Here is a 16,548-nt window from a genome sequence, read left to right on the forward strand (position 1 = left end):
CCAGAGCCATTTGCCCTGTAAATGCCAATATAAACTCACCCACATTCATATAGTGTATCCCAGGAGTGGAGCACACTATGCCTTCATCAGTAAAAGAAATCGTCATATTAGGTTTTGTCATTAAGTCTCTTCCAATAATATTAGCTGGTGTCTGCTGTGAATAAAATAATGGAACAGACATATCACATTCTCCTATAGAGACTGGTAATTTGTCAGTAAAAGGAACTCGACTTGTAACTCCAGAGAATCCCTTAGCATTCATGGCATTTCCCGACATTGGGTATTTTCCCTCTTGTATACATGAACAAGTAGCCCCAGTGTCAACTAAAAATGAAAAGGATGTGCCTCCTATCATCACATCAACCCTTGGTTCCTCTTTGGGGTCTGGTGTCACGGATAGTACTGAACACATCAACTCGCCCTATGAGCTGACTTTTGTGGATACATACATTTCCCTGTATCTGTGAAAGGATTCCCTTCTACCACTGTGACACCCCCTATTCTAGGTGTCAATAATTGTCCTGTGTTTGCGTTCTGCTGTATCTCCATGGGGGTATGCTGCGACTGCCCTTGCGGTGGATTCAATGATGTTTGCTGTAATTGCTGCAGTTGCTGTGCCTGTTGCACTTGTGGCACTTGTGCCTTATACACTGTCTGATCCTGGGCAAATGCATCCCTACCCTGTGAGCTATATGCTGGAGGATAAGCTATCCCCCCTCTTGAATATCGACCATTTCGTATATACCCTTGGCTCCCACATGTGCACGCAATGTGTCCTGTCATTCCACACGTCCGACATATAGGACAGTCTCGTCTAATCATCCCTCATTGATTAAATCCTCTTTGCACATTCTGATTCTCATTCTGCCCATTCTGAAACCCACTTTGAGTGTTTTGATATCCACCCCTTCCTATGTAACCCATTCCTCTACCTCATGGTATAAACCCACTTCCTCACTGATTCAATGGGCGCTGATTATTCGCCTGTGATGTGTCCACTGCTTGCTGTACTTCTAGCCCTTCTCTGCTTGTCAATATTGCCCCTTATATGGCATATTTTTACAGTTTTTTCTGGACTAACTTAGCTTCCTCAATTTTTTTAACATTGTCTTTCCTTTTATTCTTCTCCTGCAACAGCCGACAGTGATGCACTATAGTCAACTGTATCTCATGCAATGGTTTGGCTTCCATTTCCACTAATTTCTTAAGTTGTCTCTGTATTGGCTGAGGCAGTCCCTGACATAAAATGTGGTAAAATGCTGCCACTGTTTTACTTCACGGCTCAAGTGTTTCAAGAGACCAGTGCTCTTGAATGTCTTGAATGTAAGCAAGAGGATCTTCAACTTCTTTCATCTTTCATCTCATATTCGCACCCAAATCTGATACATCAGGATATTATACTCTAAGGGCTCTCCAAACATCTGCCCTACAGTTATTAAATGGTGCTCCATTGTGCGCCGTGTTTTGTGCCGTGACACTTGAATAACCTGCTCTCGTCCAAATGTCATCTGCTCTTTCCCCAAGAATAGCTGCTAGGAGACACTTGATATTCCCTATTGCCAAGGTATTTCCTCCGGTCATTTTCTCTAACTCATAAATCAATTTTCCCGCACCTGCTGTTAGGCTGGGGAGTTTGCACCTTAAATTATCCTTGTCCATCTGTGGATATGGAATATACTGTGATCTCGCCACTCCCTTCTCCAATAGGGGAAATTGCATAAACCCTATTCCGCAATCCGCTCCCATCATCTGCCTATCCATGGTAGGAACAATAGTTCCTGATCACCTTCTTCGTGGCAGGGACATTAACCGGTTCACATATGGCAGCCATTCTCCCCTTTCGCAATACGATCCTCCTTTAGGGTGCTCTGGACATGTTATAGGATCTGGTACCCTATCCTTAGGTTGTTCTAAATCAGACCATCTTACTCGCTTTTCTGCCTGTAAGCCTTCCTCTGGGCACACACGCTCCTTCCCTCCCCACTGAAGGATTCTCTCTCTGCATCTGACATGTCTAGTCCCCAACTAGTATGGCTCTCCTCTCTTTCGCCCTTGTCTAAGGTTAGCCTACTTAACGACAGAGCTCTATGCTCAGAACCAAACAAGCTTCCCTAGTGAACTCTTACTCCTAAGAGCCCTTTAAATTGAGGTAGCAATACTCAGGGACAGATGGGGATGCAGAAGTTACTCAAACATCATTAATCAAAACGACTCAGGAAGTTTGGCAAAGTGCATTTCTGTTTTAATATCAATTGTCTAAAACAGGGAGTACAATGGGCATCCTCCAACACCGCACAGCTCGATCTCGAAACATTTCATAAAAAACTGCTCTTTTATAACCAAAATTCGTCACTGCTGATGTCCTACTACGTGGCAAACTTCAAAACTTTTGAGTACCTGTGATTGGCTTTCATTGAACATATACGTATACATTCGATATAGCCACTCATTATGATTGGGTACCTAAGTCAGGTGGGCATCAAAACCCACCCCCAATAACTGATCACAATTGTCGTCACTAAATTCACAATGATCAATTGGTTCTTCAAACTACAGGGCTCTTCATCACACGGCCCACTATGATTGGCTTGGCACCCTTGTACCCCTCTAGAATATTCTACACGCTAGCAGCATGCAGGCTACCATCCCAGGCGCATGGAAGCTTTGCATGATCATGCCTCCCTTTCAATTAACCCACTATCAATCAACACTCCTTCAGTCTATCAGACAATTAGGCTTTTGAACTTGGCCTTGTAACTGGTGACTTCATCAGGGAAATAAAGGGAGTATAGCTTCACTCTGTCTTTTAGTTTCAGTACAGTCTGACCCAGGCTATTTCGATCTCACCCATGTGACTTGAAGACCACTCTTTTCAAGCTTTTGCAGCATTTAAGCCTATTAAATGATGAACTGTAGAAACCTTTAGTGTTTTTTAGTGTTTTTTCATGCTGCTTCAAAGAGAAGCGAGCTCCTTTCTCACATTCTTTGTGGCATTTTTGACAGGCATCAGTTTCACTGTGGTCTTATTTTCTTGGTTCTGGGCCAGCCCCATCTTCTCTGAAACCTGCCTTCATCAGTAATTTACAACTGTGCCACTCATTTTCTTGTTAATGAGTTTTCAGGCCTGCTAAAGTACGTTGTGGAACATCCAGGTTATATACATTCCTATTTATATACATTGGCGCATCGCCACAATCTAATTCACTACGTCGCAAGCCTTATGAATACTTTTCCCTGCTTGCATTTCAGCACTGTACTCATGTAAACCGATTTACATATTTTCCAGCTTTTCTGTAGCATGAGCATCTTCATCTCGAGCCCAAAATGTTGCTCATCTGTACCATCTGTTCTTCAACTCTTAGAGAATACTGTTACGTTCCTTCTCCCCATTCAGCCTCTAGATACGTAAATTGCCATTTCATATGACATCATCAGGCTCCTTTCTTTGTTTAAATGCACATTTCTTCCGGTACTTCATCCAAAAGAATACTATGTCTCTGTGCATTTAGGTAGAGTTTCCTCAATGGATATCTTGTCTCGAAGGTTCTCTGCAGTATTGGTATACTGACTGGGACTGCACATGTCGTCATCTCTGTTTCCCAACATATAGGCAAGATAGGGGCAGAGCTTAGAGTAAAGATGCCTGACTGTACCTCTACATTCTTCACCTTGTGATTGGGGGATTATAAATCGATTTCCCTTTCCTCGGCTTCCCGATTTGCTTCTTTCTCTTAAATCCTGATAGGCTTTATCGATCCTATCTCTGATGCACCCTATATCGAAATCCTCATTTAATATAACTTTAGATGGACCTGATGTTGCTCCATGTAACGGGAAGAACACTTCTGTATCGCTCCATTCTCTCACTCGACTTGGCTCCATTAATTTATTCTGAATGCGATCAATCTCACATTCTCGTTGTCTCCTTTTTCATTCTAATTCTTCATCTACTTCTCTCCACTTTCTTACCTCCCATCGAATTCTTTCTTCTTCCTTTCTTATTTCTTCTCTCCTTTCCCCCGCTCCTCTTTCCTCTTCCTTTTGTCTCTGTATCCTCTTATCTCTTAATTTCTGCGCTTGCTCTTCTTCTCTCTTTCTGTCCTATCTATACCGTTCTTCTATTGCTCTCTGTCTGTTATCATACTTCCTTTGCTCATCTGCCCTTTCTTTTTTCCTTTGTTGCTCCTCCTTATACAACTGTTCTCGCCGCTGTCAGCTCTTTCTTTTCTGCTCATCTTCCTTTAATCTCTTTTGCGTTCCGTGTCTTTTCTATCCTGCTCATCTCGATCTTCCCTTTGCCTAACTTCCTCAATGTTTATTCCATCTAGCTTAAGCAATATCTGTCCTCCCATCCATTCGTTCTGTATGAGCGTTACCTCGACAGATTTATCCTTTTCTCCTTTCCATCTCTTAATCTCTCATTCTATATCTGTCAATATGTTTGATCGCTCCCCTTTCTCTTCCGTATTATGTAAGGCCTCTAAGGTCTCCTCTTTTATCTTAGTCTTCTCTGGACTATCGTCACTACTATACCCCGTCGCTGCTTTTAATTCCTTTAAGGGATACAATTCTGCACTTTCTGTACTACCGCATTTTTACTTCAAGCGAGACAAGGGGAGCGGAAGGCTCGACACCTTCCTCTTTACACTGATTAGGCATCCAATCCTCAGATGGCGGATCTTCTCTCTCTTCCTGGTACATCTTCCAAAGCTCTAAAATAGCTAACCTTTTCTCTAATTTCTTTCCTGTGTACACAGCATGCAAGTATGTGGTCAAGTGTTGCAATACCGCCTTTGCTAATGATCCCCCTTGTGACCACGGCATGAACATGTTATCTGCCGCGCCTTTCACCCATTTTGCACTATACTGTTTGACCTTGGGCATGTGTTTTGGCAGGGTTTTACACAAGTGCATTAAAGGAGTAACATCTTCCATTGTGACAAGTCTCAATTGACTGTCAATACTTCCTGGTGTTTCACAAAGAATATGTTTATAAAAACAACAAATATGAACGCGCTCCAACAAATCACTGCTCAAACCCTCTATTTTGCAATAGTCTCAATCTAGCTTTAAGTCGGTACCAACAACTTCTCTAGCTAGATGCTATGTCTTCTCAACCTTCTCTTAATTCTCTTTACACTTTTGTCGCTCTTCGACACCTCAATATGACACGAATACAAACAGACAGACTAGTCCACTCTTCACTTTAATCCTCAGTGTTTTTCCTTATCTCTGCCCCTAAATATACCCCGATAGGGGTTTAGGTCGTTATCTCACAGGGATCCTCTGCATAGCCTAGATTACTTCGACTGAAGTGTATAACGACTTCTTCTGAAATTTACTTGAACCGGGACTCCATTGGCTTATCTCCTATCTATATATACAAAAAACACCACTCATTACTTTTCTTACACTACTTTCTAAGCCCCCCATTACTTTTTAAACTACCACAATCCCATCCACTCAATTTGCCATTCCCCTTAGTCTACTCGCCCTTCGTTCTTTTAGCTAGAGACCTTCGGACTCCCCTCTCCAATCGACCACTTTCGCCATCCATCCACAAAGCGCCTGTGGAAACCAGGAGGGATTTCGTCAAAGAGGGACCTGTCCCACCTGTATCGATTTTCTTTCCAGAATTCTATATCGGCCGCTCTCCACAGGAAACCTCACGATCTTCTGGCTAGATGGCGAAGACCACTCGATCGCCCAAAGCACTGGAGTCTATAGGTTTATGGGTTGAAGCATCACGAGATCCGTCCTTACCGTTCTTTACGCATATGTTTTGATATGAAGACTGTCCTGAAGAAAGTGGGTACATTTATTTACAAACCACTGAAACCGGTAGACTAAGAACTGATAGAAATCACACGTTCTTGCTTCTATACTGAGTGGGCACTCCTTTCCGAGGGGTCCCCTTTAGTGTGAGGTAGCCTTTTTTGTCTTCTTCAACACTTAAATGACAGAATCATCAGCGTGAACAAGTCGAATGTTAAAAAAAAACCTTGGTTATTGTAAACCTTTCTGATTGAATTGATAACTTAGATTATCTTTTAGAACATTAGTACACATTAGATTGGTTCTATAGGTCATTCAAAATTGAATTGTTGCCATGAATAGACTGACCAAGTGTGTGTGTTTTTTAATACTGCTTGTGACGTCACACATTGCGTTTCTCACGCAGTGCAGTGGACTCCTTTCCACAACAGTAGGTTGTCCCAGCTTGAAAATACTTGCTACCAGTTGCATATTAGGATTGTGGTTATTTTCCATTCCTTTTTCTGTCTGCTTTTAGATAAGTGGCACACCAGCGCAACCTAGCACTAGAGGGATTCTAAGTAGTTGTAGATAGAACCTCATCCTATCCTTCTGTCCTCTTTTATTGCAATTTGTAAGTTGGGGTACCCGCTGTTGTATTCAACACTGGTTCTCTCACAAGGGCCATTCTGGAATAGCGTGATTATTGTTGCAATTGTCAATGTAATTTCGGGGTATTGTTCCTTGATTTTTTTATAATACTATTGCTGGGACAAACCCTGCATATCTAGAGGCACCCTATTGTGTTTTTTAGCTCTCTTATAAGACCATCAGTTTTCCGAGGATACTTCACATCGGGGTTACTCAACAGATACCTTGTCTCAAAGATTCTTCGTGGTATAGGTACCATTACTGGCCTTGCACATGTTGCAATTTTCTGTTCCCAGCACATAGACACAATAGGGGTGGGACTTCCTGTAGAGGCACTCAGGTGCTCCTCTACACTTCGGAGAATGTTTGTAGTCTGCTCAGAGCTTTTTTCCAAACTATCTGGTATAGCGGAAACAAAGCTCTACACAAACAGTTACTTATAGTGGACTGTTGAAAGCATGGTGGTGTGATCTTTAAATTGGAAATTTAAGCTCTCATATAGCTTGGTAAAAGGGGCTAATGTTAGGGCCAAGGCAGCAACTATGTTGGCGTCGATACCAGCTGACTTGGCAGCCGGAGCTAAAGGTTATTCCACTTGCCTGGTCCTACACTAGTGTCCCCAATGAGTGCTTAGGTCACACCTGGCCCCCAAGTTAAAAGGCATAGAGCTTCCAAAGAAGTCCTTGCTCTTTTGTTATTGTTCTTGGCGAGCCATGTGGGGGAACCAGTCATGCCACAGTTAGTTGTCTTAGGCGAGGTCATTTTGTCCTCATCCCCACACTAGACAATCCTGACATGTGGACTGCAGAGTTAGTTGTGGTAGTGCAAGTCTTTCCATTCGAGACACCAGAGTCTAAAGGGCCTTTGCACGGTCCACCTCTTGGTTGTTTCCTTGTCGATACAAACATCAAGTGCCATTGGTCTGCTTATGTGCGAGACACCAACAGGTTCCCGTTCAAGGTTAGACCTCTGTGTAGACCCTGATTCGTAGATGGTATAATGTGGGGGAAGGGAAAGGAGGATGACTCCACCGATCTGGAGCTTTCCAATAGATCCTCGCCGTTAATCTCAGATCTGGAATTCTTTTGCTCTGTCCTTTTCTCTTGAGCCAATGACAGTGTACTCTGGAGACCCCCGGCTGGCCCATAGAGCCGAGGTTTGCTCCGAAGTACTTTAAGACGAGATAGCTGCACCCTTGAGATGGATGGGGGTGCAGATTTATTACTCCAACCCCAATCATTAAGGACAACTCATGGGTTTGGCAAAGGGAGTCTGTTTAATGACAAATACAAAAAACATGGAGTCATGGAAATCAGCAGTGATGCAATCGTCCTTCTCGCTTCAACTCCAATGAACTTCATACAAGTTGTAACATTTATACTTAAAACTCGTCATAATTGACGTGTAACACTCAAAAATTAACATTCAATTCTATTGGTTAGGAAAAGGTAACTTTAATATAACTACTACATCTGTATATGGTAACAGAGTGAGGGGATTGGGTAAACACTGTCAGGTGGGCATCTAAGCCCTACCTTCAAAAATGACTACTGAAAACGTCACTAAAAGTACAACGTCTCATTGGTTCTACTAACTATAGGACCCTAGATTATTTGGTCCGTTGTGATTGGGTTGGCACCAACCCCATGCATATTATTCGACTTTGCTTAGCAGCACGCAGAACGGTCAGCCAGATGCGGGGTGCCCCTTAGTTACCCGGCCTTTCTCCAATTAAGGTTACAATCAATCAACACTTCAGAAACTATGTGTCAATTATTTCACTGTAGTTGGCCTTGAAACTACATCTTCTGTCTGGAAAAGTTCTGATATCTCTGTCTGGGTGGATGACACGCGTAGGTGTGAGCCTGTGCTTCTTCTCGCTTGGCTGGTCACGTGCTTCCCACACATTGAATTTGTCTAGTTTCTCTCAATTTGTGTATTTGATTCTTATTTAGCTTGCCACCTGCCTAAGCCTCCTTATCTTGACCTTTCAGAGACTATTCTGTTCTTAAGTTTCAATTATATGTAGCTACTGTTCGTTCCTTCTATTGGTATGACCTTGGCTCTCCTGGCACGAGTTGCATCTGCCGAGTTTCGATTCAGCCGTCTCTCCTCGTGTTGCTAGAATATGAATCTTTTTGCATTTGGCCTTTAGTAACCTGGGTTGGTTCTGCTTTTGTGCAAAGTGGAATATACTTATACTAAAGTACTTTGTTTGAGGTAGATTTATGTATAATGGCGCTTGCCGTACTATTCTTCTACTTAGCATAGCAAGCCACACTGTTTTCTTAACTTTATTTCGATTTCAAGTATATTTACAGGTCTAAACTGGTTGAATATCTTCATCTTGCTTACAGCTTGAACTTCTTTGCATTTCAACATCGTTCTTCCACTTTAGGTTCACGATATCTTTATTCACGACGGTTCGTCTCTTTGTGTCATTCTCGCGTCGTCATTTCTTCTATCTGTGAGTTTTTCCGGGTCCACGTGACGTCACCATTCATCTTCCATTAAGATTTTTTTGGTTTCTTCCTGGACAGTACTTAGGCACTCTTTGTTTCGTCTCATTTTCTGGGAGGGTTTTCTTAATGGATATCTTACTGTCCATGGTTGTCTGGGTATCAGTACTTCAATAGGCGTTGCTCTTCGAATAGGTAGTGGGCAGAGCCCTACTGCGGCTCTCTGCTGATTTATTTGTTCATCATACATCACATATTTTGGTGTGAATCTTCCTGGTACCTCAAAATGGGCGACTGGAGTGCAGGCTTTATTTGGGACCTCCTCTACAACAGGTCAGAGCTCCCTTCAACAGGTGGATTTTTTAATGCCTCCTCAGAGCCCAAAGACAACGGTTTCCAAACAGGTTTTGTTTTGGGTAGGATTTTGAACTCTGAGACCTTGAACACAGAGCCTTGAACCACAAAGGCTTCAGTGGGTTTTTTCCCATACATAAAATAGTTCAATACCTATTGCGAAGGCGGGCTCGCAACTTTTTTATCCCACACCCTTCTTTTAACATGTGTATTTCGCGTTTTAGGCAGGGTAGTTTCAGGTCTCTGTACCACCCGATTAATTTTGGATAGCCCGCACCCTTTGTGAGTTATCACCATCGAGCAGGACTCTCTCTGTGCTTTGCCAGAAACCTGTGGCACAGCCCCCTCTTTGTGAGAGCCCATAAAGGCAGCAGTACAAGCAGTTATCTCAACTGAAATGTCAAAAGGAGTGGCAGTAGGGGAAAGGTGTCGGAGTTCAGACAGTTGAATACTGTCGGTAATCACCTCAGGTGTTGTTGCTATTTCATTGCTTCCACTACTCTCACCAACTTCTGGCGTGTCAAAATCAACAGGGTCAGTTCTTGAGTCACCGTCATTCTCACAGCATTCACTCAAAGACTCACCCAGCACTGCTGATTCCATTTTATGGGTCGACTCACGCTGATTCCAGGTGGCAGTAGGCAGGTACTATAGTAATAGAGCGGCTTGTTTCCGGGCTTTGATCAACTCTCCTTCGGACCCCAGCGGAGCACTGCGAAACACTCCTGCCTCACTCTGTGTCACTCCGTGATTGAGAAGGAGTTTTAAAAGCCTGCTCCTCTCCACAAAGCAAACAGGAAGGAAAGACTGTGCTCTGCAAACTCCAACACTGCAACACTGCGAAACACTCAGCTTTAAAAGTCTGCTCCTCCCCACACAGCAAACAGGAAGGAAAGACTCTGCTCTGCAAACTCCAACACAGCGAAACACTCCTTCCTCACTCCATGTCTCTCTTCAAGTGAGTAGGGGTTTTAAAGCTTGCTCCTCCCCACAAAGCAAACAGGAAGGAAAGACTGTGCTCTGCAAACTCCAACACTGCAACACTGCGAAACACTCAGCTTTAAAAGTCTGCTCCTCCCCACACAGCAAACAGGAAGGAAAGACTCTGCTCTGCAAACTCCAACACAGCGAAACACTCCTTCCTCACTCCATGTCTCTCTTCAAGTGAGTAGGGGTTTTAAAGCTTGCTCCTCCCCACAAAGCAAACAGGAAGGAAAGACTCTGCTCTGCAAACTCCAACACTGCAATACTGCAAAACACTCCTGCCTCACTCTGCGTTGCTCCACGAGTGAGAATGGGTTTTAAAAGCTTGCTCCTTCCCACACAGCAAACACGAAGGAAAGACTCTGCTCAGCAAATTCCAACACTACAACACTGCGAAACACTCCTGCCTCACTTCGGCACATATCATTGTATTTCAAAGAGTGAATGCACTTTGTTTTCCTTGGATATACTATTGCTGTGCACCTGTATCCACCAAAAAGATGGTATCAATGGGGCAACCTATTTTCTGTCAAAAGTATTAGCTACATGTTTGTTACACAGTGAAATGTTCCTAACTATAAATTTATTTATAATGAAAAACTCTTTTTCACATAGGAAAAATAATTCTATTTACAGACCCTAGGCATGGCCATGGGGGTGAATGCTGCCCCATGTTTTGCTAAATTATTCATATGATTCTGGGAATAAACTATTGTCAAGAGAGTTTAAAACTACAAAAAGGTTACATCATACTTCATAGAGAATATAATCCATCAATAAAAATGGTTGTTTAAACCCAAAGATTTTACAGTAAGAGTAGATGGTAAGATTAGATTTATCACGAGATATGGGCACAAGTCAATGATTTGAAAGATTTAACAGACAATTACAGTATCTACAAAAAGATGATTTAAGATGCATTAAGCGATTTAGAACACAGATTACCTTTAATACATCCGGGGATTTAAAGGACATTCTTAATCATAGTCATTATAAGAAGAAATCATTGGAACTAAGCACCTAGCTGTGGAAATCTGCGGTTTCTATTCCTGTGGTAACTGCCATGTTTTTAAGTGTACTTTGAGTAATTCAAATCTCTTCACTAGCACACCTGATTTGCTTTCCTGTAGTGCAGACTATGTTGTGTATGCATTAATATGCCCTCAAATTAAAATATACATTGGGAGTTTAATCATGAATTTGAAGATTAGAATCTCTGAACATCTATGAGCTATACAGAAAGCTGATCCTATCTATATGTTTGCTGTTCCCTTTGAATTATGCATTAAGTAAAAATGGATGGGCCTGATTTCGTCCATTGAAGTGTGAGAAGAGGCACTCAGGAACTCATTGTCAAACAGCTGGAAGCACATCTCTATACAGGATTTCTATCTTAAACACTAGGTCGTCTGAAGAGTGAGAAAGCCATTACCTATTCCTTTAAAAGGATCATTAGCAAAGCTGCCTGGGTTCTGTTTGAAATATGGAGATGCATTGAAAAAGCTTTAGTTGAAGGGACGTTAAAGTTGTAGCACAAAACATCACAACCATAGGTTTGCCTGTTATGGTTCCCAAAGCAACCATAGCTCTGCCATGCATTTTTCATGATGACATGTTGTGCTCAGTGAAATTGAAAGCGGTCAATTGTCAATAACGTTTATGTAAAATTGGGGCTTTTGTTGGGTGTTATGAGTTGTTCGTGGAGGTGGCCAAATGATGGTTGCTTTAGGATTTTTTTGTGTGCAATTCTGTTGTTTTGATGTTTTCTACTGCAATCATAACATTCTCTCAACACAGGTTTTTTGGCCCAGCGGGCTCTACAGGAAAGGTTACATTACGGAGACATTGCTGAAGGCCATCTCCTGGTCAGAGTGTTAGGTCGTCCCTACCTACTGGGCAATGTGGGTGTATTAACTGTGCACAGTGTTGGGTACAGCGTCTTGGGAACTATGGGTGTGTTTACAGTGCATGTGGCCTTGGTCTAAGAGTCCTCTGCATGCTCAGTTGGCACGAATGCTGTGCTGACAGAGCCTGTGCAAGGCAGAAGACAATGCCCCGGGTACACTATCCACTGGGCATGGTCGGGGAAAGTGTTTACAGTTATTGCGCCATGCTGAAGGTCCATGCCCCAGGTACATGGTCCACTGGTCATGGCTACAGGTTATGCCAAATGAGGAGTAAGGAACAGTAGATATATTGTTAACCTTCTGTAACAAAACCCTTTCATATTCACTGAAAAAACATTAGCTGAAACCTACAGTAATTCAACCGTTTTGATCAAGATAGCAACCATAGCTCTCCTCATTCACTGAATGCTCATGACATATCACACACACACACACACGCACGCACGCACGCACGCACGCACGCACGCACACGCACACACTTTAGTTCATTGGGTTGGAATGACATTTATTTTCATATGTCACCAGTTAATTGTGCTTTACTTGTGTATTTATCTATGTACAACATTTTCCCGCGCATTCTAAACATTTTTTCAAATTGATTGTCCGAAAAGAAAACCAAATGGCTTAATTGAGTGTTGTATTGCATTGCTAACAAACACTCACTAGAGCCATTTCACATATGCATGGGTTTGTTTGCCTCTTGAGTGCTAATGTAAACCCTTCACTACTTGCTTGATCAGTAATTTGCTGCATCCTGGCATTAGATGTCTGTGGCAGAGATCAGCAGATCAGGAGACAGACGAGAAAGGGTTAACGCTGCACTCCCTCTACCTATCTTGGCTGACGCAAGGGACACAGCATGAACCCACCTTGTGGGTTTTCGACAATTTTCCAAGGTGTGGAGTCCAGGGGAACCCAGCCGAATGAAAGCATTTGACCAGTTTACATAGCTGTCTCATGTTCTTAAAATAATGGGGAACAGTGGTGACCTGTTCACCAGGTATATAGAAAATGCATATTACTCTGAAGTCGTGTTTTCTATCTCTGTCATCTGTCATTCATTATCCTTTTGAAAATGTTGTTAACTTTTCCAGATGTTTACAATAATGTTCTTCAATGTACAATCGTGTATTGTAAAATTCAGATGCTGATGGCTTTTTGCTACTGCTTAAACTGTGATCAAATTCAGCATCCGCATTTGTTTGTTTACATTTCCAGGGATTGCATGATAATGGCGACATCATAAAATCAATAGTGAATATGTTGGAACAGGAACATCACGCTAACTTGGGAAAGATGGAGCCCACTGTGACAGGTAAAGGCTTTATAAGAGGAGGTGTGATTTAGTGTCCAAACGACTGCCCTGGTTTTAATCCCAGCATTGACAATTGACAAACTAGTTTGATCCTTGATGTACTGCTTGCATTGTAGGTCTGTGTGAATGTATGTTAATGTTAATGTTAAAGGATATGTGTACCGTGACCTATCACCACCAGAGTGGTCCCCTGGCGCTCTGGCGGCTCTGAAAGAGGGAGAGGGAGAGGGGGGATGAGTTAGTGGGAATAAGCTAGAAAAGTGCAAGAGAGCTGTGCTGTTGGCAACCTCAGCCCGGTGTGTCCGTTGGCTGGGCTTGGGGTGTCTTACGGTCGGTAGTCGTTGTGTGCTGTTGTGCAAGTCTATGTGCGGTTTGTTTGTTGTTGCAGTGTAGTGAAGTTTGTGCATATTGCTGCGTTTTAGGCTTGTGGTTGGGTTTGTTTAGAGTTGGAGAGGTGTATGCAGAGGGGTGAAATTGTTAGTGGATTAGTTAGTTGGCATTGCTGTCCTTGCAATTATTTCTAGGTGTGATGCTTGCTATCATTCACTATTACATCGGAGTGTGGCGTTTGCTAATTTTCAATATTCTGTCTAGATGTGAGGCAGGCTAGTGATCACGATTACGTTCAAGTGCTGCACTTGTCATCATTCACAGTTTCATTTAAGTGTGGCACATGCTAACAGTCACATTTCTGTCTAGATGCGATGCAGGCTAAAGTTCAGAATTCCATCTATGTGTAGCACATGTTAACATTCATAATCCTGTCTAGACGCAACGCAGGATAAAGTTCAGAATTCCGTCTAAGTGTGGCGCATGCTAACATTCACATTTCTATCTAGATGCGATGCAGGCTTAAGCTCATAATTCCATCTAAGTGTGGCGCATGCTAACATTCACATTTCTATCTAGATGTGATGAAGGCTAAAGTTCAGAATTCCATCTAAGTGTGGCGCATGCTAACATTCACATTTCTATCTAGATGCAACATGGCTAAAGTTAAGAATTCCATCTAAGTGTGGCGCATGCTAACATTCACATTTCTATCTAGATGCGATGCAGGCTTAAGCTCAGAATTCCATCTAAGTGTGGCGCATGCTAACATTCACATTTATATCTAGATGCGATGCAGGCTAAAGTTCAGAATTCCATCTAAGTGTGGCGCATGCTAACATTCACATTTCTATCTAGATGCAACGTGGCTAAAGTTAAGAATTACATCCAAGTGCGGCACATGCTAACATTCACATTTCTATCTAGATGGGATGCAGGCTAAAGTTCAGAATTCCTTGTAAGTGTGGTGCATGCTAACATTCATAATCCTGTCTAGACGCAACGCAGGCTAAAATTCAGAATTCCATCTAAGTGTGGCATATGATAACATTCTCATTTCTATCTAGATGCGACGCAGGCTAAAGTTCAGAATTCCATCTGAGTGTGGCGCATGCTAACATTCATAATCTTGTCTAGACGCGACGCAAGCTAAAGTTCAGAATTATATCTAAGTGTTGCGTATGCTAACATTCACATTTCTATCTAGATGGGACGCAGGTTAAAGTTCAGAATTACATGTAAGTGTGGCGCATGCTAACATTCACATTTCTATCTAGATGCGATGCAGGCTAAAGTTAAGAATTACATCTAAGTGTGGCAAATGCTAACATTCACATTTCTATCTAGATGCGATGCAGGCTACTGTTCAGAATTCCGTCGAAGTGTGGCACATGCTAACAATTATTACACCTGTCTAAGGTGACATAGGCTAATCTTGACTGTTCTTTATAGGTTAGTTAACATTGGCACTAGTTAACATTGGTTTATCGTTCCTACCAATGATATATAAAGCGCTATATAAGTGCCAAGTAACATAACATTACATAACATAACATTACATACATTAAGCAGCACCCTACCGTGTCTGTTGCATAGTCCTTGCAGCCCGCACTTGGATTGGTTACCGTGATTCTTTTTAACCAATCTGCGAGCGCCGGCCCCGAACAAAGGCACTGAATTAAGGCGCCTGTCCTCGAGCCTGTCCAGAGCACGCCAGAGGCCAGGGCCCGTTACCCTTTTCCATCAGACTTACACCATAGACAACAGACTGCCACATCCGAGGTGAGAGAGTCATCTTACCTCTCAAGGTATCCCGATCTGCTGCACACCGAACTTCTTCTACGCACCCAGCTCTTCTTTAAACTCCAAATCCAGCCCTGGCCCCGTGCCAATCATCACTGTACTGTTACTCATAATCGCATCGAGCCTTGCTTCCACACCCTGTATTGCACATGCTGTATTCCACTAGGGCTGCGCTCTCGAACACGATTTGCTACATCCACTCCTCCCGCACTGCGCTCTGCCTTGTGATACCCTGCATTATCCTAGAGAATATCCAATGCAAGTACTTACTTGCCATGGCCTGGGTGTACTCAACCTCTACGCCACTCAGAGTCAATGCCAGAATCTCGCTGCCTGCCTACTCAACTGTGTGATAATGCCCCGCAGTTTAGCCTGTTAGAATGTTAGAATGCCTATTGCTGCTTTCGCCTGTTAACTGCCTGCTGCATTGTGCCAATTACTATATTTGCATATACTAAGGTTACTGAACCTGGGTTTAATATAAAGTGACCCACATCAGATTTATACTTATTGCACAAGTCCAAATGGTGCTTTTACTTAAGCAAACTTGTTTGCACACTGCATTCTAGTCATCTCTGTGAACGTTGAACTTAGGTGGGCACTTACTGCTACAACCGCACCCACCTGCTTGCCACTGCATTTTTTAGCTGTACCTACCTGTTTGCACATTGCATCTCAGCCTTTACTGCGTATCTTGAATCCAGGTGAATCCTACTGCCTCAATTGCACCTACCTGCTTGCAACCTGCATTTTTAGCCCTATTATGAATCTTGAATTTAGGTGAACCCCTAATGCTATAACTGTACATTTTTAGCCCTTACTGTGAATCTTGAATGTAGGTGAACCCCTACTGTTACTATTGTACCTACCTGCTGCTCATTTCCTAGAGTGCTTGGGCACCCATATGGGCCCTCTCTAGCACACGACCACACTGACCTGTGTTGTGCCTCATGGTCGCTATCGACCACACTGACCTGTGTTGTGCCTCATG

General features: G+C 42.8%; 1 protein-coding gene across 4 annotated transcripts in view; it reads left to right on the forward strand.

Annotated features, from left to right (window-relative positions):
• Positions 1-16,548, forward strand: part of MAP3K19 (mitogen-activated protein kinase kinase kinase 19) — a 749,356-nt gene that overhangs the window by 515,782 nt on the left and 217,026 nt on the right. For all 4 annotated transcript variants that reach the window (XM_069616558.1, XM_069616557.1, XM_069616559.1 and 1 more), the window contains exon 3: positions 13,328-13,424. In XM_069616558.1, the coding sequence (XP_069472659.1) occupies positions 13,370-13,424 (55 nt within the window). In that variant the 5' untranslated portion in view covers positions 13,328-13,369. The remainder of the gene's footprint in view (positions 1-13,327; positions 13,425-16,548) is intronic.

Source organism: Ambystoma mexicanum, chromosome 9 (genome assembly GCF_040938575.1).
Source record: "Ambystoma mexicanum isolate Mex_15411 chromosome 9, UKY_AmexF1_1, whole genome shotgun sequence".
In the NCBI taxonomy this organism is placed as follows: Eukaryota; Metazoa; Chordata; class Amphibia; order Caudata; family Ambystomatidae; genus Ambystoma; species Ambystoma mexicanum.